The sequence below is a fragment of the Notolepis coatsorum genome (assembly GCF_963971535.1).
Source record: "Notolepis coatsorum genome assembly, chromosome: 9".
Classification (NCBI taxonomy): domain Eukaryota; kingdom Metazoa; phylum Chordata; class Actinopteri; order Aulopiformes; family Paralepididae; genus Notolepis; species Notolepis coatsorum.
Window position 1 is genome coordinate 10,516,367 of NC_140173.1, and position 21,610 is coordinate 10,537,976.

Consider the following 21,610-nt stretch of genomic DNA (forward strand, 5'->3'; position numbering starts at 1 on the left):
TTTTATTTGATCTGCTGTGCCTGTGAGTCCGGCAATGTATGCGGCTGCGGCACTGCAGATTTACCGGCGGGGGAGAATGTTGGTGTGTTTGTTGGTGCGTTTCTTTCCATTGGTTTCATTTGGTTAACATTATTGGGCGAACAAGAAAACGAAATAAAACTGTAAAATTGTAATGACCCTGCAGCTGTTCCAATGTAAATGTGCCGCGCTGAAGTCTGACTCGGTGTGCCCGGCCACGCCCGCTGTTCTCGCACGGACCTTGCGAGTGCCTGCATGTGCGACTGGTGTGTTTGCGCTGTGAGGCGTATTCTTTGTATGGCTGCACGTACCGCACCGTGACGGCCGTACCGTAAATTCGTGGGACGAATACACGTACCGTTGCACCCCTACTACATATCATACCACCTTTTCACTGCTGATGTGTGAAAGGGCCAGGAAAACTAAGCCATGTTGCTTTAATAATAATAATAATGATAATGACTTGGATTTATATAGCGCTCTTCATGACACCCAGAGCGCTTCAGAGTCCATTATTCGTTCATACACAGTCATACCGGTGGTGGTAAGCTACAATTGCAGCCAGAGCTGCCCTGAGGCAGACTCACGGAAGCGTGGCGAATAATCATCACCAACATTCATTCACATGCATACGAGGCAAGTAGGTTAAGTGTCTTGCCCAAGGACACAACGGCGATGGGATGGACATTAGGGATGAGTACCGAATTCGGTACTTTTGAGGTACCGAACCGAAACACTACAGAGTATCGAATCAAGTGAGAAACCGAAAAAATAATTAAAAAAAATATTTTTTATAATTTTTTTTTCTTTTTTTTACTTTCTTCTTTTCATGTCAACGTTCACACGCACAATATATGCTTACCTAGGATTTGACTTGATTCAACAACAAAGCAGTCGGAGCAATGACAAGCCGAAAACTGTCGAAATTGTAGTTATTTGAAGTTTGGATTTTTTTTTTACGACTGAGGTAGGTAAATTAAATTTCTTGAGACTAAAGTACCGAAAAAAGGTACCGTTGGGTACCGGTATCGATTCACAGGTACCGGTATCGGTTCAAATGTGAAAGGTACCCATGCCTAATGGACATGGGCTTGAGCGGGATTCGAACCACCAACCCTTCGATCATTGGACGACCCGCTCTACCCCTGAGCCACGCCGCCCCACATTAAGAATTTTTTTAATGTCTTGACATGTTAAACAGCTCTTGGTTGAACAGCTCTTGTGTTGGACCAGTTATTTTAATATTGAGACCCTATTCTAGCCTGGTATCAGTTAGGGATGTGCCTGATTTTAAATGACTTGCCTGCCCCAAGCATGACTCTAACTAGGGGTGCACCGAAAATCCGGCCACCGAAAGTTTTCGGCCGAAAATGGCCAAAGAGTTTTTTCACAGAAAATATATCACCGAAACAGAAGCAACCTAACGCGTGTTGTTGTGATGATGTCATAAAAACGCGGATTCATTACATGCGCGCTGTGAGCTCTTCAGTCCTGCGTGATACTCCTCTTGGGACTCGGGAGCAATGCATCTCCTCGGGAGTCGCGCTGTTTCTACAGTATGTAAACTCCGCGCGCAACGAGTCCAATAAATGCGTCTTTAACATACTTTATCCTTATTTACTATATATATCACTGAGTGATCTAATATGCATATTATTCAGAGCGAGAGGGGGAGGGATTGTTTCTCTCACATTGACGCTGTCTACTGTGCCAAAGTCATCTGGGGACTAGAAAGGTGTGCTCAGTAGAGCACAGATGTCCGCCTCTCTCTTTCTCTCTTTCTCTTTCTCTCTCTCTCTGATTGATTGATTGAAAACTTTATTAACAGATTGCAGAATGGGTACAATACAGTACGGCTCAATACACACAATTGTTAAGGGGATGCAGACCAGAGAAAGACTTTCGTCTTGTTTACATCAGGGTCCCCCATTTTCAATTCATCAGGACATATATGACATACATGACATACAGATAGACAGTACTGCTACATCTATACATTTATGACATACCAGATTTGCAAATACAGTACTGTTTGTGATACAAAAAGACCCATAATAGTGATTATTTATTATTTAAGTTAAGTTTAGCCATAATCATATATTTTTCCATAATCGGGTAGCTGAACAACATTGGTAAAAAAAAATTCTATTCTATGAATCATTTTCGGCCTTTCGGTTTTCGGCCAACTGTTTCCTATTTTCGGTATCTGTTTCGGCCAAGAATTTCCCATTCGGTGCATCCCTAACTCTAACCCAGGACCTTCTTGCTGTGTGGCGAAACAGTGTTAACCACTGCACCACCATGCTGCCTATAATTCTTGGGAATCCGCTGTTTAACTTGCACTGCAAGATTCAGCAGAGGTACTGTCATTTGTAAATTTAGCAAAGCCGGTATCGGTCCACTACACTGGTCCACGTTCAGCCTACCCAGCTGTAATGTTGAAGTTTAACCAAGATGGGATCATCTGCAGCTAAACAGCCATGCTTTGTTCACATGGGACAACAATGTCTGCACTGTGACTTTGTGGAAATAACTTGTCAACTTCTTTGGCAGCAGCTGTACTGTATTATTACTGATGCTTCACTATGTAGCCTAAGCATTTCAAATTGATTTTCTTACGGTCATTAGGCATAACGTTACTACTGTCGATGGTTCTTACGGCAAACGATCTTTCATTAGCATGTTAGGCCTGTCATCTTTATTTTCCGTGTAGTCGAGTAAACATCAATAAAATTTAACTTTCATCCCAACTGTTGCCCAGTATTAATCTCATTGTGCTTCACTAACATGAATCCTAATCTCTCTTCAGACTCTAGCTCTGAGGAGAAGAAGAAGAAGAAGAAAAAGAAGACGAAGCCAGCAACTAAAGCAGCACCAGTCAAAGCTGCCCCTGCAAAGACCACGCCTGCTGCTGAGGAGGAAGACTCCTCCAGCTCGGACGAGGAGGCGGCGGCAGAGAAGCCCTCGGTGAAGGTGACCTTTGCTAAGGCTCCTCCCGCTGCTCCTGCCGCGGCTAAAACCACCCCAGCTAAGCGGGACTCTTCCTCAGAAGACTCGAGTTCTGAAGAAGAGGAGGCAGAGAAGAAGAAGCCTGCAGCCAAGGCCACTCCTGTTAAAGCTACACCCCCACCACCCAAAAAAGATGACTCCTCAAGCTCTGGTGAGAAATTCAGTTTGAGGGAGGAAATGTGTCTATTGCAAATCTTCTCACCCATTTGGTGGTGTGATCACGGCTGTTCTTTTGGCTTAATGAACTACCAACAAGAACATGTTGAACTCCAGTATCGGTGGTGTTCTCACCCCTGTTCTGTTGCATTGTAACGCCTGATGATGCAACCTGCAAGGGCCCACCGGCACTTTGGCGACCTCTAGTGGCTTGTATGCATATTTTTTATTTGTTGCCTGTCGATAGCCCCTTCAGGTGACAAAATCCGTTCAGCGGTTCTCGAGTTACATGCCTATTTGAGGCTTGCACAAAGTACACGGTATTGCGCAAATACTACTCCCGACTCTTGGGGCTCTAGTTCCGTCAATCATTTGGCGATCTCGAAAATGATTGGACAGGGTTGTAGCCAATGAGTGTGGCTTTCCAATGATACCCCAACTGGGGATGTACGAATCGGGGATCTAGGTGAAGAACTACGAGCTAAAACGGGAAGAGAAACTGCCGAATTAATTGAAGTCTATGAGAAAACTGAGCTTTTCTTTTGTACACAGTTTACCAAAACCACTCCTAATCACTCATTTCTGAACGGATCTTTATGAAATTTGGACATCTACTACATAAGGCTTCAGGCTATGGATCTCGGGAGTTTAAGCCATACGAATTTCTGGGGAAATATACTACTTCTGGACTACTAACTACTACAGAAAAACTTGAGTAACAGTGTTTTTCTACAACTCAAGTTCAGACCTATGTTACTCTATTTCATTAGCACTAAAAGTGATCTTTCTTTATTGTATCATAAACTACAGAATGTCATCTTTCAAAAGAGACCAGGCTCATGCATGTGGTATAAGGATAAAGTATAGTAATTTGGTTTGCAAAAAAGTATGCAGTCCTCAAAAACTAAAACGGACAGTTTTGAAGGCGCCTGTTAAGAGGTTAAAATGTATTAATCATTTGAGAGTTTGCATTCTTAACCTAGTTGGTAACTGTGTTTCAGATTCAGACAGTTCTGAAGATGAGGCCCCAGCAAAACCGGCAGCTAAACCTCCTGCCTCAGTAGCAGTCACCACACCTAAACCCCCCGCCAAGGCAGCAGAGAGCAGCTCTGACACTTCCTCTGAGGATGAGGAACCAGCCAAGGCTAAACCAGCTGCAGCCACGCCTGCCGCACCAGTCTCCAAGCCCACCACCCCTGTAGCCAAGCCTGCAGAGAGCAGTTCGGACACTTCCTCTGAGGATGAAGAACCAGCGAAGGCTAAACCAGCTGCAGCCAAGCCTGCCGCACCAGTCTCCAAGCCCACCACCCCTGTAGCCAAGCCTGCAGAGAGCAGTTCTGACACGTCCTCTGAGGATGAGGAACCAGCCAAGGCTAAACCAGCTGCAGCCAAACCTGCCGCACCAGTCTCCAAACCCACCACCCCTGTAGCCAAGGCAGCCGAGAGCAGTTCGGACTCTTCCTCTGAGGATGAGGAACCAGCCAAGGCTAAACCAGCTGCAGTAGCTAAACCAGTCTCCAAACCCACCACCCCTGTAGCCAAGCCTGCAGAGAGCAGTTCTGACACTTCCTCAGAGGATGAGGAACCAGCCAAGGCTAAACCAGCTGCAGTAGCTAAACCAGTCTCCAAGCCCACCACCCCTGTAGCCAAGCCTGCCGAGAGCAGTTCTGACACTTCCTCTGAGGATGAGGAACCAGCCAAGGCTAAACCAGCAGCAGTAGCTAAACCAGTCTCCAAGCCCACCACCCCTGTAGCCAAGCCTGCCGAGAGCAGTTCTGACACTTCCTCTGAGGATGAGGAACCAGCCAAGGCTAAACCAGCAGCAGCAGTTAAACCAGTCTCTAAACCCACCACCCCTGTAGCCAAGCCTGCAGAGAGCAGTTCTGACTCGTCCTCTGAGGATGAGGAACCAGCCAAGGCTAAACCAGCAGCAGCAGTTAAACCAGTCTCTAAACCCACCACCCCTGTAGCCAAGCCTGCAGAGAGCAGTTCTGACTCGTCCTCTGAGGATGAGGAACCAGCCAAGGCTAAACCAGCAGCAGCAGCTAAACCAGTCTCCAAGCCCACCACCCCTGTAGCCAAGCCTGCAGAGAGCAGTTCTGACACTTCCTCAGAGGATGAGGAACCAGCCAAGGCTAAACCAGCAGCAGTAGCTAAACCAGTCTCCAAGCCCACCACCCCTGTAGCCAAGCCTGCTGCAGCAGAGAGCAGTTCTGACACTTCCTCAGAGGATGAGGAACCAGCCAAGGCTAAACCAGCAGCAGCAGCAGTTAAACCAGTCTCTAAACCCACCACCCCTGTAGCCAAGCCTGCAGAGAGCAGTTCTGACTCGTCCTCTGAGGATGAGGAACCAGCCAAGGCTAAACCAGCAGCAGCAGCTAAACCAGTCTCTAAACCCACCACCCCTGTAGCCAAGCCTGCTGCAGCAGAGAGCAGCTCTGACTCGGAGGAAGAGCCCCCTGCGCCCAAGACTCCTGCACCAGCACCCACGCCCGCAGCAGCCCCAGCCCCGGCCAAGAAGGCAGAGGAGAGCAGCTCTTCGGACAGCTCAGATTCTGAGACCGAGGCCAAGGCCACCCCCGCTAAGCCGGCACTCACCAACGGCAAGCCTGCTACGCCCAAGGCCCCCACACCCGCAGCCAAGGCCCCAGCTAAGCCAGCGGAGTCCTCTAGTGACAGTAGCTCTGAAGAGGAGGAGACGGCGAGTAAAAAAACTGTGAAACCTGTAACCCCAGCCGCGACACCCAAGATCACCCCAGCTAAAGCCCAGGAGAGCTCCTCGGACAGCTCTTCAGAGGAAGAGGAGGCGCCCAAGATACCAGCCACAGCACCCACCACCCCAACTACAAATGGTAATGTTTTAATAATTTAACCAGGCAGGTCAATTATGAAGAATGATGGCTCGGCAAAAGGTCTGATTCAGTTCATTGACTAATTTGTGAAACTCTGTGGGTGAAGGGGGTGAGTCTGCATCCAGGGTGGGGGGGGGGGCGGCAACATTGTTGCAGACCACAGAAGGGGAAGAGCCGACCTGGCTAAACGGACTGTTCACCAAGAATAATCTGTCCTGTGCCAATGGATAGTGTAATGGTGACTGTGGATCAGGCGGTAGAGCAGTCGTCTGGTAATCGGTAGGGATGGGTACCGAATTCGGTACTTTTGAGGTACCGAACCGAAACACGTCGGTACTACAGAGTATCGAATCAAGTGAGATACAGAGATTTTTCTTTATTTTATTTTTTATTTTATTTTTCATGTCAACGTTCACACGCACAATATATGCTTACCTAGGATTTGACTTGATTCAACAACAAAGCAGTCGGAGCAATGGCAAGCCGAAAACTGTCGATTGTAGTTATTTGAAGTTTGGATTTTTTTTCTTTTTTCTTTTTTTTTCTGAGGTAGGTAAATTAAATTTCTTGAGACTAAAGTACCGAAAAAAGGTACCGTTGGGTACCGTTATCTATTCACAGGTACCGGTATCGGTTCAAATGTGAAAGGTACCCATCCCTAGTAATCGGAAGGTTCCCTGTTTGATTCCTGCTCCTCTTGGCAGCATGTCAAGCGGCAAGACACTTAGCCCCTGACTGCTACTGGCGAGCAGATGGTGCACCTTGCATGGTTGCCTCAACCGTTGGTGTGCGAGTGAATGTGAGGCATAAGTTGTAAAGCGCTTTGGGCCTACTGGACAACATCCAGACAGTCCTCTCCTGTTCACCTCCTGTCTCCCTGCTCAACAGTGAACTCGGTGAAGTAAACACAATAAGGGAAGAAGCCGTCTTCTACGGGGACACACTGAAACAAGCACATCATTTGTGTTGGTAGTTTGGATATCAATCGCTCTCAAAAGCCCTATTCGCACGGGACTAGTTTTATTCTTTTTACCTTTCAGTCATTTGTAATAACTGCGGACTAAGGATGTCTGTGATCTCAATCCTGTGATCTGCCATGTCTGTGATTTTGTAAAGTAAAGATCCCAGGGCAAATGACCTACCATATTTCGTCAAACATCTGGTAATATTGGTCTTGTGCGAATTGGTAACGTGGGGTAATTTATTTTAGTTTGTAGTAAAATGTATACAGGAAGGTTTTTAACCACATATGCATCGGGCAAAAATGGGGCTAGTTTTGCATAACATGCCTGACGATTGATTGTTGCCGGATGCCTGTTTTTGAGTTCCAGCTGAGGGGTAGGAGCTGGAAAACATAACTGTTCCACAGCCTGAAGTCTTATGTAGTACAGGTAACAATCTCACGGAAAATGAGTTTTACAAAGGTTTTTGTAATGTGTGTACCGGCGTTAATTCGGTATGATTATCCAAAATGGCCGTCCGCTTTCATTGAGTCTCATTCTCCAACGGACTTACGACAAAAAGGACTTTCTCTTAGGGCCATTTGAGGCCTTTTCGGTCAAGACATGAATATAGACAATATATTATAATATTAATTATATATGTTTTATTGGGACTGTTGGTGAATCCCAAAATCGGCCCGAAAAGGTCTTAAATGGCCCTAAGGCATAACAAAAAATATTGTTTGTTTCCGGTTGCCGACCGACTCTGCCGATTTAGGTGCGACCCAATATATTTTATGAGTTAAAAAAAAAAATTAAATAAAGAATAAAGTTTCATAGAAATCTTAGTCAAACCTTTAGTATTATGGATATTAAACATGCTGGCAGAGTACATGCATCCATGTTGTTGTGATAATTAAATAAAGAAATTCCCTATCCATAGTCGCCGTGGGAAAGAATAAAATAAAATAAATTCCCTACCTACCCATGGCCTTAACTGACAACCAACAGGAAACTAACAATATTTTTTTTTATGCCTAAGAGAAAGCCCTTTTTGTCGTAAGTCCTTGGAGAATGAGACCCATTGATTCCGAGGCTCTAGTCAAAACAAAGGACTTCCCTGGCTTCTTCTACCCCTTTCTCGTTGCAATCAGCCCTCGCATGGGACAGCGCTGGCTCCAGAATTTCATTGGCTACAAAGGTGGTCAATCATTTTCACCATCAGCAGGCCAAACCGGACGTGGTCACTACTTGTCCGAAACGCTCGTCTTGATGTTTCATCTTGTAACTCCAGACTGGAAGCACGTAATGGGTAGAGTAGGGTGATGATCGAAAGGCGGCAAATTCAACTTTCCAACAATTTTATTGATTGATCGGCAAAAGCGCAGCCCGGAGCCGGCAGACTAGGGCAAAGTTCCGGGATGTGCGCATGCATGATGGCCCGCCGCCGGGCTGTCCGATGCTTAAATGTATTTTCAGTCTGCTTCGCCTCAGCGTGGAGATGGATGGACCTACAGTTCCTTCTCGAAAAATATATTTCCATGCTGCTATTTAAAACGACGTCTTATCACACTTCAACAGTCAAAAACTGGGCTTGTCAAGTTCATCTTCAATCTTGGGATACCTCGGTAAAACTTATTCCGTGCAAATGCGCATCTGGAAATCGGAGGTCGGGGTAATTTTTGCTATTACCATGGGTCCACTCTGCTCGTAATACTAGTCCTGTGCGAATAGGGCTAATGGAGCATTGAGTTTAATAGAATTGTAAGACTTTTTACAGCTGAGTCCATTCCAATGATGCCCACCACAAGTCTAGGACAAACGGTTAACAAGTTATGAAACGGGGCATGGCTAAATGGTGTTTGTATCTGCATCTGTGCGTGTGTAGAAGCAGTTGTCTGTCTATACCACTTTTAAAACCAATTTGAGTGTATTGAATTTGTCTGTACATGCATTGCTATTCCTAGCACTATTTGGGCAACTTTACACAATTCCTGAGAGTCTATGGAAGACATCTGTAAGGTTTATTTAAAAAAAAAAAAAGAAAAAAATCATTTTTATATTTCTAATGGAGTACTCAACAGCATCATTTTCCAGCCTCAGGGTTTCAGCCTGTTATTGGCTGGGCTCCGCTAGGGCTGGGCGATATGGAAAAAAATCATATCGCGATAACGATATGATAATTTTATTTTATTTCTCAATATCGATAATTATCGAATTGTATGAATTTTTTTTTTATTTTTTTTTTTTAACAGATGTATGTTTATTTTGCAGCAATTCTTTGTCATTGCCGCCATCTTTAGTGTTACATCCCCTCACACTCCAGTTCTCAGGCTGCAGCTGGTTTAAAAGCTAAAGTAAGTTTGTTTGCTTCTCTGCTGGCTGTGGCTCCAGAGGAGTTGAACAGTTCTGGCTCTGCTAGTTTATTTTCGATCTTTTGGCGCTTTTTTGGTGGACAAACCACCGCACATGTGCACTGTGACTCGTGACTGGAGTCTAGTTCTGCTAGCACACATAGCCTACTGTGTACAGACGGTTTCAAAATGTATTTTAAATTAGAAAGCAAACAAAATAAATGGACAAGAGAAAAAGAAATCTGAATTTGGTCAGTATTGTCATTTGGACAAGCAAAGCCATTACTTTAAGTTGCAGGCAAGAAAGACAAGTCTGTCCACTGTCTCTGGTTTTAAAACTGCCCTGTTGCAGGCAAAAAAAAACGATTTTTCGATTTTTTTTTTTATTTCGATATTCGATATTGATTATTATAATATATTGCGATATTTATCGTTATATCGCCCAGCCCTAGGCTCCGCCCATAAGCACTTTCAGTGACAGTCACCCACACAGTCTGCGAGTGGCAGACAGAGAGAGAGAGAGAGACACGGGGCACATGCAGGTCCCCTTCTCTTTCTCTCTCTCCCTCTCCCGTTTGAGGCTCCCGAATCGAGAGAGATAGAGGGGGAGAGAGACAGACCGACAGACGACAGCGCGACGCGCGTATGTAGGGCTGGGCGATATAACGATAACGATAAATATCGCGATATATTTTAATAATCGATATCGAATATCAAAATAAATCGTTTTTTTTATTTTTTTATTTTATTTATTTTTTTGACCTGCAACAGGGCAGTTTTAAAACCAGAGACAGTGGACAGACTTGTCTTTCTTGCCTGCAACTTAAAGTAATGACTGCTTGTCCAAATGACAATACTGACCAAATTGAGATTTATTTTTCTCTTGTCCATTTATTTTGTTTGCTTTCTAATTTAAAATACAGTTTGAAACCGTCTGTACACAGTAGGCTATGTGTGCTAGCAGAACTAGACTCCAGTCACGAGTCACGGTGCACATGTGCGGTGGTTTGTCCACCAAAAAAGCGCCAAAAGATCGAAAATAAACTAGCAGAGCTAGAACTGTTCAACTCCTCTGGAGCCACAGCCAGCAGAGAAGCCGGTTTACTTTAGCTTTCAAACCAGCTGCAGCCTGAGAACTGGAGTGAGGGGATGTAACACAAAAGATGGCGGCAACGACAAAGAATTGCTGCAAAATAAACATACATCTGATCTGTTGTTAAACATTTTTTTTTAACTTATAACAATTTCGATAATCGATATCGAGAAATATGATAACATTATCATATCGTTATCGCGATATGATTTTTTTCCATATCGCCCAGCCCTACGCGTATGTGTGCTCTGTCGCGAGGGTATAATCTGTTTCTCCCTCTCTCGCTCGCTCTCTGTCAAACCCTGTTTGGTGCGCTACAACCACAGAGCCAATCGGATCACTATCCGCTCCATCCTCGCAACGTGACGTCACCACGCGAGTCAAATCAGAACAACCTGATTAGATGGAGCAGGAAATGAATCACGTGAATGACGGCAATCCGCCAATATGGTATTTAGAGACACGGACACATTGATACTAACTCCTATTACTATAATACAATGATAGACACTGAAAAAAGACATTTATAATGCATGTCCCCTTTAAGAGTTTATTTTTTATGTGTATGTGACCTCCTTGTTGATTAGCTGCACCTGTCAAACACAGATTTCCCCAGGACTTTCAAACAAGAGGGTGCTGCTGAGTCACAACTGAAGGGTTTTTGAAGAAAAACACATGGTGGCACTGGCACGTTCAGGGCTCTACAGTGCGACCATATTGCTCGCATATGCCCCTAAAAATATGTGTGTGCGAACCTGAAAAATCAATTACTCGCATGTTGTGCGAATGCATATTACAGCCTCAGTCGTTCTTTTTATTTCTCCGCTGAGAATCGTTAAAAAACTACAAGTCCCACATTGCACTCAAGCCAACGGTCCAATCACAGTAGAGTGACGTGACTGGAACGTTAATGCAACAAAACGAATGCCTTGCTTTGTTAATCATAACGTTGATGCAATAGCGTATGTCGTTGTGTCGCACACAACAGCAGAGGTGGGCAATAGGTCTAGCTGCAGCGCCGGACGGCCGGAGTGCAAGCAGTGTTACGTAATTGGCAGAATCGACCGTCAATCAATGGTCTACCTGACACGCAAACTCATAAACAATGTTTCTGTACTGGAGGTGTACAGTATTTCAATAGGCAAGGATTATTTTTCTAGAAGAGCAACACAGTCAAAACATAGGCATTGTATGCATAAAAGGGGAAAAAGCTAAAGTTAAGTCACTGTTACTTTTGTAGCAGTAGTTTGATTTGATAGTTTATTTGATAGGGACAGCACATGTTAATGAACATCAAGTACAAAATACAAAATGTAAACATGCAGGGTTGTAGCAAGAGCTAAGTTACACCAGGAGACAGCAAAACTCTTTCAATAAATAAATAGCCTGCTTAGGGTAAAAGCATGGTGACAATCAACGATAAAAACAAGAAACAAGTTACATAAACTAAATTAGATTAAAAATGATCACAGTTCTGGTTTGCCTTAACACTTTGGCTGCCGGAAAACGCCTAAACACGTCATTCCCGGCCATGCTCAAGTTGCCGAAGACGCTTTACAGCGTCTTTAATATCAATATTTCAAAAATCTGGGATCGGATTCATATTTCCCCTCCGCTGGCCTGAGATCCACCAGGAGGACCCACTGAGCTCTCTGGCGGTTCAGGAGCGCCATCTGGTGGCCGATCGGCGCAATCGCTTAACAGGAAGTGCCGTAGAGGTTGTGCTGGTCGGCCGTATTACTTCCGGGCACTCGCTATAGGTCCCGAGGCTCGATCTCGACACACTACATAGCGATCGATTGCCAATAACTCGATAAACAACATGATTTGGACGTATATACCATTATACAAGCTGGAGATGGACCGGGTAAATCGACATCCCATAATGGTAAAATTTCTACTCTACGATGATCGCCCAACAGCGCGCGGAGACTGGGGTGAGTTTTGGCGTGTAAAATTACCGTCTTCGATACTACCGGTAACTGCTATTATCAACATTTGACCCACATTAGATGATTGGTATAACGCTGCCCACGGAATTATAAACGCCCCCTAGCCCATCCGGTCAACATCAGATGACGTGTAGTAACTTCTAGAAGTACGTCTAGTTGGAATTTTTTATATCGCGCTGATTGCCATAAAACTGTATTGCATCATCAATATAATGTATTTGGGGCTATAGATCACGTTCTGGAGAAAGCTGCAGAAAGGGATGAAAACATACTTATACATTAGACCATACTTTACTATGAATATGTGAATGAAAAAGTTTAACGTTGCTACACAATGAACAATACATATAGGACTTTGAATGGGCCCTAATAATGGCAATGTAGCAATAGAATTTAAAAAGTTATAGCCCTGCAAAGAAGGGGACTTTCTCTATAGACAAATAGAGCCGGCAACCTACGGTTGATAATGAATTTAACCCATGGCAGCCAAAGTGTTAAGATGCAGTTTAAGATTAGTCTTGAACATGGAGTATGTGGGGCACTCTCTAATCACAACTGGTAGGCTATTCCAGTAGTTACCACCTTTAACAGAGAACACAGTTTTTGCAAAGGTAGTATACCGAAAGGGCACCTTACAGTCCCCTCTACTGATGGCCCTGGTGGTAATGCCAGTGTCTCCTTTTTGTTCAATGTCACTGCCTTTCTTATTAGGTCTCTAGTTGTTGGCTACAACTTTGCCACAGTAGGCATTAATCACTTAATAGTTCAAATGTCTGTGTCCCATTCCCGTTTGCACACGCAGATACACACACACAGTGGGCCAGTGACTTTGGTGGTATGTGCTATTGCACAGATGTGTGTCCCGTTCCCGTTTGCACATGCACGCACAGTACAAATATACATTTATTTTTGAAAAAAAAATTAACTGTTACTTGAAATATTTTCACTGTGCTCCTAAATATTTTTGTGTGCTCCTAAATTTTTTCATTTAGGAGCACATGTGCTCCTTGGGAAAAAGGTTAGCGTAGAGCCCTGACGTTGTCATGGTGGCACTGGCACGTTGTCATGGTGGCACTGGCACGTTGTCATGGTGGCACTGGCACGTTGTCATGGTGGCACTGCGCTCCTATTCCATTGTTTAGGGAAAGCCCTGAAACAAACATGAATGACGCAAAAACTAAACATGGTGTTGCTTAAAAAATTAAATAAGACCGATTAGACCGACGGGTGAGTCAGTGGTTTAAGGTCAAACAAACTGTAGGAACAACGAGCTGCTACACTCCAGGTTTTAAACATTCTGCCATTCATTTCTCTGGGGGAAAATGGCCCTTGGAAAAAGTTAAATAATTCCCATACCGTGCACCGAAACTCCACAAAGTTTTAGCACACGGTTCCTGATTAAGTTGCTCATTATTCCCGAATGAGCTGCTTGATTTGAGGTCCCACAGGTCGCAGCCAAAACGTTGTTCAGAAAGAGCCGTTGGTTTGCGGGCCGTCACTGGAGAACAGATGGCATAGGAAGAGTAGCAGCAGTACATAAACCACCCATGCAACATTAAACTACCCGACTATGAAACAAATGCCAGATATGTTGCCATTTTGCAAGTGGAAATGGGATGGAATAATGGGCAGACATGGAGTCCCTCAAACAAAACAGCTGTTAATTAAAAGGTTGATGCGTTTTGGGTTCATTGAGCACACGGGGCTCTCTGGTTAGAAACGTCTTCAGCCTCGACTAAACTTGTTGTTTTGATTTGCACACAGGAAATAAAATGGACGAAGACTCGTCTGAAAGCGAAGCGGAGGCTGAACTGAAGACCCCTGAAGCCAAAACTAAAAAAGCAACGACACCGCAGACCTTCCCCAAAGTGAAACAGAAGGTAAGAGGAAGTGCCTTTCGACCGGGACGCGGTCTGTAGCGTGGCTTCAGCGAACGCTGATGAACCAGACGTTGACATGGCAGTTGTGTCTAAAGCTGCAATATTTCCGCTCCCAGACCGAGAGCTTTGTCTCGTCTCTCAAAGTGATCATTGTAAATCCCTCGCGTATAAACATGACGCTGCCTTACTGGCACAGATTATAAACATGACGCTGCCTTACTGGCACAGATTCGCTGGAGTGCAGAATCATTTTCATGCATGAGTTACTTGATTTCAACTACAATACATTAGGGCTGACCTCGACTAGTGGACTAATCAATGGAAAGGAGCCGTAGTCGACTGGCAATACAAATAAAAATTATCATTCTTTCCAAAAGCAAATGGGCCCAGAAGCGTGGCTAACGCTAATGGCGCACATACCAGATAGGCTAAGAAAAGGGTCACAGAGGCACTGAAAGAGGATTTCACCCATCTAATGAACACACTAGACAAATATCAAGATGTATCCATCAGTGGACCAATTGCATGCTTTCACAGAGGGAAGGAGCCTTCAGTTGACTCCTTCAGACATTACGCACCCCCCACAGCCCAAATGGAATGATTCCAAACAAATATATAAAAAGATCGGCACATTTCGGCCAATCAAAGTCGACTATACAAATCCTTAGTCGAGGACAGGCCTACAATACATACAACGTTCTCCTGGGCATTTCCTAGTTGTTAAACAAGGTAGGTAAATACTTTAGACAATATTCATCTAAGATTCAATAAAGAAAGGTATCCGTACCGAACCGTTTCAGTGTCCACTGTACCGTACAGAACGGCTGTGTACCGAACGAATACAACGGTATGTTAACCACTAACAACCGCCCACTGGGGACTGTTTTTTCCACAATCTAATATAATAATAAAAAAAAAAAAAAAAATTACAAGAATATTCGTTGACAGCCCTACAAGTACAATTAGTTACTGCACATTACATCACCCCTGAGTGGAACAATGAAAGCCAAACTTCCCCCACTGTACCGAAAACCAGTACCGAACCTTGACTTCAAAACCGAGGTACGTACCGTACTGTGTGTAATAGGTTTATAAAATAGGCGGAGATAAAGCACGGCCGGGTTTAAATGATGGAAGAACAGACTGGCTGCTGGCGCTGAGTTGTTTTTAGTAGGACACCATGGCTCAATGAGACCCTCTGATCACAGGCTGTCTTGACTAGGACACCATGGCTCAATGAGACCCTCTGATCACAGGCTTGTCTTGACTAGGACACCATGGCTCAATGAGACCCTCTGATCACAGGGTTGTCTTGACTAGGACACCATGGCTCAATGAGACCCTCTGATCACAGGCTTGTCTTGACTAGGACACCATGGCTCAATGAGACCCTCTGATCACAGGGTTGTCTTGACTAGGACACCATGGCTCAATGAGACCCTCTGATCACAGGGTTGTCTTGACTAGGACACCATGGCTCAATGAGACCCTCTGATCACAGGGTTGTCTTGACTAGGACACCATGGCTCAATGAGACCCTCTGATCACAGGGTTGTCTTGACTAGGACACCATGGCTCAATGAGACCCTCTGATCACAGGCTTGTCTTGACTAGGACACCATGGCTCAATGAGACCCTCTGATCACAGGGTTGTCTTGACTAGGACACCATGGCTCAATGAGACCCTCTGATCACAGGCTTGTCTTGACTAGGACACGGTACCGGTCCCAAAATGACATCCCGTCATAAATCAAACCCTCTACACTGTGACATAATTACAAAATTATTATTCGTTTTTTTTTTTTTTTTTTTATAAACGTATTCAAGAATAAACATCATAACCATGTCACATCACAACAGCAGTTATATGTATATTTTCATGAATACGTTTGTTTACCAATAGGTTCGAGTGTTATTAGTTAGATTTTATTCATTATTATTTTTTAAATGTGTTGTTATCGCGGAAATCGGCCATTTTGAATTACCGGCCGTTGGTGAATGTATTCATTTTGAGAAGAGGACATCCATAGCTTTCAATGAGCGTTGGAATTTTTCAAAACTACACTCCCCAAAGGCTTCTAGTTTTCTGCAAGCAAATTACTTCCTGATTATTATTTAAAATTGTTCTTATTACTCTGGATTATATACCACAAAACTGAACGGTTATTGGCATATATTAGAGTGCAGTTAGTTTGTCCCCTATTTTGAGCATTTAGCAACCATCTGTTTGAAATCGGTTTCAAAATGGCGGAGCTCTTGCAAGATTAAAAAACCTATTGTACATGCAGTAGATTTCATTATCTGTTCTTCATGCACACCTGGTGATACTAAATCCCAATTGAACTGTCATTTGAAAGGGAAGATTTGGCCCAATCCATAAATGTGTGCATTTGCTATAATAGTAATTTATAGGCCTGCTATTCTATAATAATATTTCAAATTGTATTGGTCTGGAAGGGAGAATTCAGTACTGTAACTATCTACAAAACCTTTTGTTTAATCATCTTCCCTTTATTCATTTCCTTAGATTTTTTGTACACGTGATCCCAAGAAAAGGTATCAGTGGCAGTTTTCCATGTCTGGTCATTTTTGGCATGGTGTTATTCACTGTCAAAGATGCAAAGAAAAATCATTCATATTCTCGTTTCATCACAATTTAAGCAAGCCTAGTAATAGACACAATATTTCTGACAGTGGGAATACATTCACTGAGGTCCATAGATGTCCCTAGATACTAAGAACATGCAAATGGACCTTGTAGAAGTGGAGCAATATTCCATTTAATTGGGTATGTATTTTAGGAGGATTTTCAGAAAATGGGGCTCCGGGCTTAAGAGGTTAAGGGATGGTAATTTCAATGTATTTCATCAATGATTCATCTGATTTGAATGTCAATGCAAAACTTCACAAGTCTGACATTTGAAAAACACCTAGAACAGATGTATCTGAATGCATTTTCTTTTTTCTTTGCATGCAAATATTCCTGTACAAGCCAGGCAACAAATGGACAACCATATTCTTTAACACGATAGGTTTTCTTGTAGAATATTGGTGCAATGTGTCATGAATACTGACTGCTGTTGTCTGTCCTCTGCCCTCCAGACTAAAAACCAACCTTTCCGTCGCGTGAGGGAGGAGGAAGTCAATGTGGCACAGAACCTGGCAGACAACTCTTTTGATGCTAAGGTGAGTTCTCCTGCTGGCCACTCTTCGCGAGGGAGGTATGGGGTTTTAGATTGTGTGTTGTGAAGTTTAGACTTCAGAGTGGGAGAGTAAAGTACAGAAAAAACGGTACCGGTATCGATTCCCAGGTAAAAAGAAAAATGTTCAGGCTCGGTGTCCCGAACAGACCCACCCAGTGCGTAGGCCAGATGCAAGCCGCATTTTACAATAAACCTCTGTGGGGCTGCTTAAAAAAAATATAATCGCAATATGTCAGAAAAATCGCAATTAGATAATTTCCCAAAATCGTGCAGCCCTACTATATACATGAGAAAGAACAGGGCTATATATACAGTATAATATGAGAACAGGGCTATATGAATAGGACTGACATGAGAACATGAGTTTTGTACCAAAGGGTTGACGTTGTCATCCTGTTGAGAGGAGGATGTGATCACCGACGTAAAAACCTACCAACTCGTTCTGTCCCTTGAGAGCTCTGATGTCATGCTGTCACCCGGTGGCGAGCAGACTTCTAGTGAACTGAACACACTTTTCTTCTCCACTATTCTCAGCAGTAGTAGTAAACGGTAGCCAAGCTCGAGGGAGGTTGAAGAACTAGTTGAGGAAAGAGTGTTTGCTAGGGGTGTAAAGGTACACATATCCGTACCGAACCGTTTCAGTGTCTACTGTACCATACCGAACGGCTGTGTACCAAAAGAATACAACGGTATGTTAACCACTAACGATGTTTTTCCCACAATCTAATATAATTATTTATTATTATAAAATAATTTTTTTTACAAGTCGATTATTAATTTCAATATAGAATATTCGTTGACAGCCCTACAAGTACAGTTAGTTACTGCACACTACATCACCCCTGAGTGGAACATGGAAAGCCAAACTTTCCCCCACTGTACCGAAAACCCGTACCGAACCTTGACCTCAAAACCGAGGTACATACCGTACTGTGGTTTTTGTGTACCGTTACACCCCCTAGTGTTTGCAGTTCATTAGAGGTCTGCCCTCCTCCGGGTGACATCATTAGAGGTCTGCTCTCCTCCGGGTGACATCATTAGAGGTCTGCTCTCCTCCGGGTGACCTCATTAGAGGTCTGCTCTCCTCCGGGTGACATCATTAGAGGTCTGCTCTCCTCTGGGTGACATCATTAGAGGTCTGCTCTCCTCTGGGTGACATCATTAGAGGTCTGCTCTCCTCCGGGTGACATCATTAGAGGTCTGCTCTCCTCCGGGTGACATCATTAGAGGTCTGCTCTCCTCTGGGTGACATCATTAGAGGTCTGCTCTCCTCTGGGTGACATCATTAGAGGTCTGCTCTCCTCCGGGTGACATCATTAGAGGTCTGCTCTCCTCCGGGTGACATCATTAGAGGTCTGCTCTCCTCCGGGTGGCCTCATTAGAGGTCTGCTCTCCTCTGGGTGACATCATTAGAGGTCTGCTCTCCTCCGGGTGACATCATTAGAGGTCTGCTCTCCTCTGAGTGACATCATTAGAGGTCTGCTCTCCGGGTGACATCATTAGAGGTCTGCTCTCCTCCGGGTGACATCATTAGAGGTCTGCTCTCCTCTGGGTGACATCATTAGAGGTCTGCTCTCCTCCGGGTGGCCTCATTAGAGGTCTGCTCTCCTCCGGGTGACATCATTAGAGGTCTGCTCTCCTCCGGGTGACATCATTAGAGGTCTGCTCTCCTCCGGGTGGCCTCATTAGAGGTCTGCTCTCCTCTGGGTGACATCATTAGAGGTCTGCTCTCCTCTGGGTCACATCATTAGAGGTCTGCTCTCCTCCGGGTGACATCATCCAGCGGTTTCTTTTTATTCTGAAGCGATGTCCGATGTCACCCTTGCATTCCTTAACCTTTTGCGTTCCTTCTCTTCCAGCGGGGCTCCACCGGCGACTGGGGCGAGCGGGCCAACGACTCGCTGCGGCACACCAAGGGCAAGTCGTTCCGTCACGAGAAGACCAAGAAGAAGCGTGGCAGCTACAGAGGAGGCCCCATCAACTCCACCTCCGTCAACTCCGTCAAGTTCGACAGCGACTGAGAAACCCCCCCCCCCAACCTTAACACACACAACCTGCTCCCCCGGGACCCTGCAGGGCCGTCCCCTCCCCCCACTGTCTCCTAGCAGACACCATCGTCCCGACTGGGGGAATACGAGCCGTTAGCCACGTGAGAGCCGGCTGCTCGTAAACCATGACCGTTCGAGTTGTGCTTTGAGACCGTGGAGGGGGAGGACGGCGGCACAGCGGAGAGTGCCTTCCAACTCTCAACACAAAGGGGTTTAATGTCCACGCAGTTGCCGCTCTTAGCCACTAGGTGGCCTACGTTTAATGTTCCAACAGCCTTCATCAGTGTGGGCCCCCTTTCTTCAGTTTGTTTTTTGACGTTGTTATCCTCTGCTTTTTCTTACGTTCATTCTTACGTTCATTACCTTTTGTAATATGACTTAGTTTCATTTTATTTGTATATCAATTTGTCATTATTTCAGCCACCCATCCTGAAAGTGATTTAGTCTGGGTTTAAAAAACAAAACAAAAAAAAAAACCAATTGTAAGGATTATTGGTGTACAAGGGGTTGATTATGAATGTTGTTAGTTTCCTTTTTAATGTGACGGGGTATTTGACCTGGAGGCTTCATCTCACATGGTTTAGAAACCGGTTTCTTTGAGAAAGGTATTTATTGAACAATTTTATTCCAGCTCAAACCATTCAGAATAGACTGTTAGACTTGTTACTTTCATTCAGAACAGGTTTTGTTAGACCAGTCTTTCATTCAGAACGGGTTTTGTTAGACCAGTCTTTCATTCAGAACAGGTTTTGTTAGACCAGTCATTCATTCAGAACAGGTTTTGTTAGACCAGTCTTTCATTCAGAACAGGTTTTGTTAGACCAGTCATTCATTCAGAACAGGTTTTGTTACTTTCATTCATGCCTGCTGATGAGATACTGCACCCATATCAACCCCCCCCTCTTTTTTCACCCTCATTTATCTGGTTACTGTAATTAAAATATTTGACAGATAAAAATCCTGTTCCGATTGTAATCCATTGAGTTTTGTGTATAGTTGATGTATGTATACGGATGGACTGCATTTATATAGCGCTTTTATCCAAAGTGCTTTGCAATTTATTCCTCACATTCACTCGACAGTCACACACCGACGGCAGCGGCGACCCACGCAAGGTGCCAACCTGCTCTTCGGGAGCCGTTGGGGATAAAGTGTCTTGCTCAAGGACACTTCGACACACTGCCAGGAGGAGTGGGAATCAACCGGGAACCTTCAGATTACCAGATGACTGCTCTACCTCCTGAGCCACTATATATATATATATATATATATAGGGCATTAACCCAGTCTGTTGCAAACAAATATGATTGACTAGTCATTAACTCTGCCCTCGTTATTGAAATGGGGGAACAAAGGAGTCGGTGCTGTGACAAGTTTTTACAGAGTTTACCAGGTTAAAGGAACACATGGACATTATGGGAAATGTGCTTATGTCTTCAGTCGGACAAGAAGATGCCTATCTCCTCTGCGTTCAGTAGAAAGCTATCCGGCTGTAAGCTAGCCTAGCTTAGCAAACATGTTATGGTAACTGATACGGACCAGCTAGGCTAGCTGTTGGCCAAAAACACCCCTCCCGGAGGTTTCAGCTAGGCTAGCTGGTCCATTAATTTGTGCTGATCTAGGCTAGCTTGCAGCGGGGATAGCGTTCTACTGAACGCACAGAGATTCAGATTTCTTTATTCACCATTTTGTACAGGTACAAAATGGAACGTGATTTGACATTACAGTGCATGATTGATATTTTCACTAATAGGAACAACATAATAATGATAAATAAGTAAGTGCAAAACAGAACAGTGAGACAACAATAAGACAGTAAAGTGCAGTGGTAGTGGTAGGGGACATGGATACAGTGCAGCACAGTTCAAGTCCAGAGGTCCAGCCCTAGCAGCTCGCCATAGAGGGGGGGGGGGGGGGGGGGGGGGAGCAGGGGGACACCTGACTCGTTTACCAGGCAAGAAGCTGAGTCTATGGCGGGACTTTAATGCCTGCCATGGGGGGAGCATGGAGTATCTATCTACCTTTATTGTCTGAATGTGGAGAAGACTAGACACATTTCCCACAATGTTGGCGTGTTCCTTTCAAGCAGTCGAGGCCATCAATT

At 44.4% G+C, this 21,610-nt stretch overlaps 1 protein-coding gene across 1 annotated transcript in view; it reads left to right on the forward strand.

The window, feature by feature from the left end:
- Window positions 1–20,463, forward strand: part of nolc1 (nucleolar and coiled-body phosphoprotein 1) — a 30,919-nt gene extending 10,456 nt beyond the window's left edge. The window contains exons 9-13 of the mRNA XM_084321597.1: window positions 2,828–3,178; window positions 4,185–6,035; window positions 14,140–14,255; window positions 17,358–17,441; window positions 19,318–20,463. Of these exons, the coding sequence (XP_084177723.1) occupies window positions 2,828–3,178; window positions 4,185–6,035; window positions 14,140–14,255; window positions 17,358–17,441; window positions 19,318–19,479 (2,564 nt within the window). The 3' untranslated portion in view covers window positions 19,480–20,463. The remainder of the gene's footprint in view (window positions 1–2,827; window positions 3,179–4,184; window positions 6,036–14,139; window positions 14,256–17,357; window positions 17,442–19,317) is intronic.
- The last annotated feature ends 1,147 nt before the right edge of the window (window positions 20,464–21,610 follow it).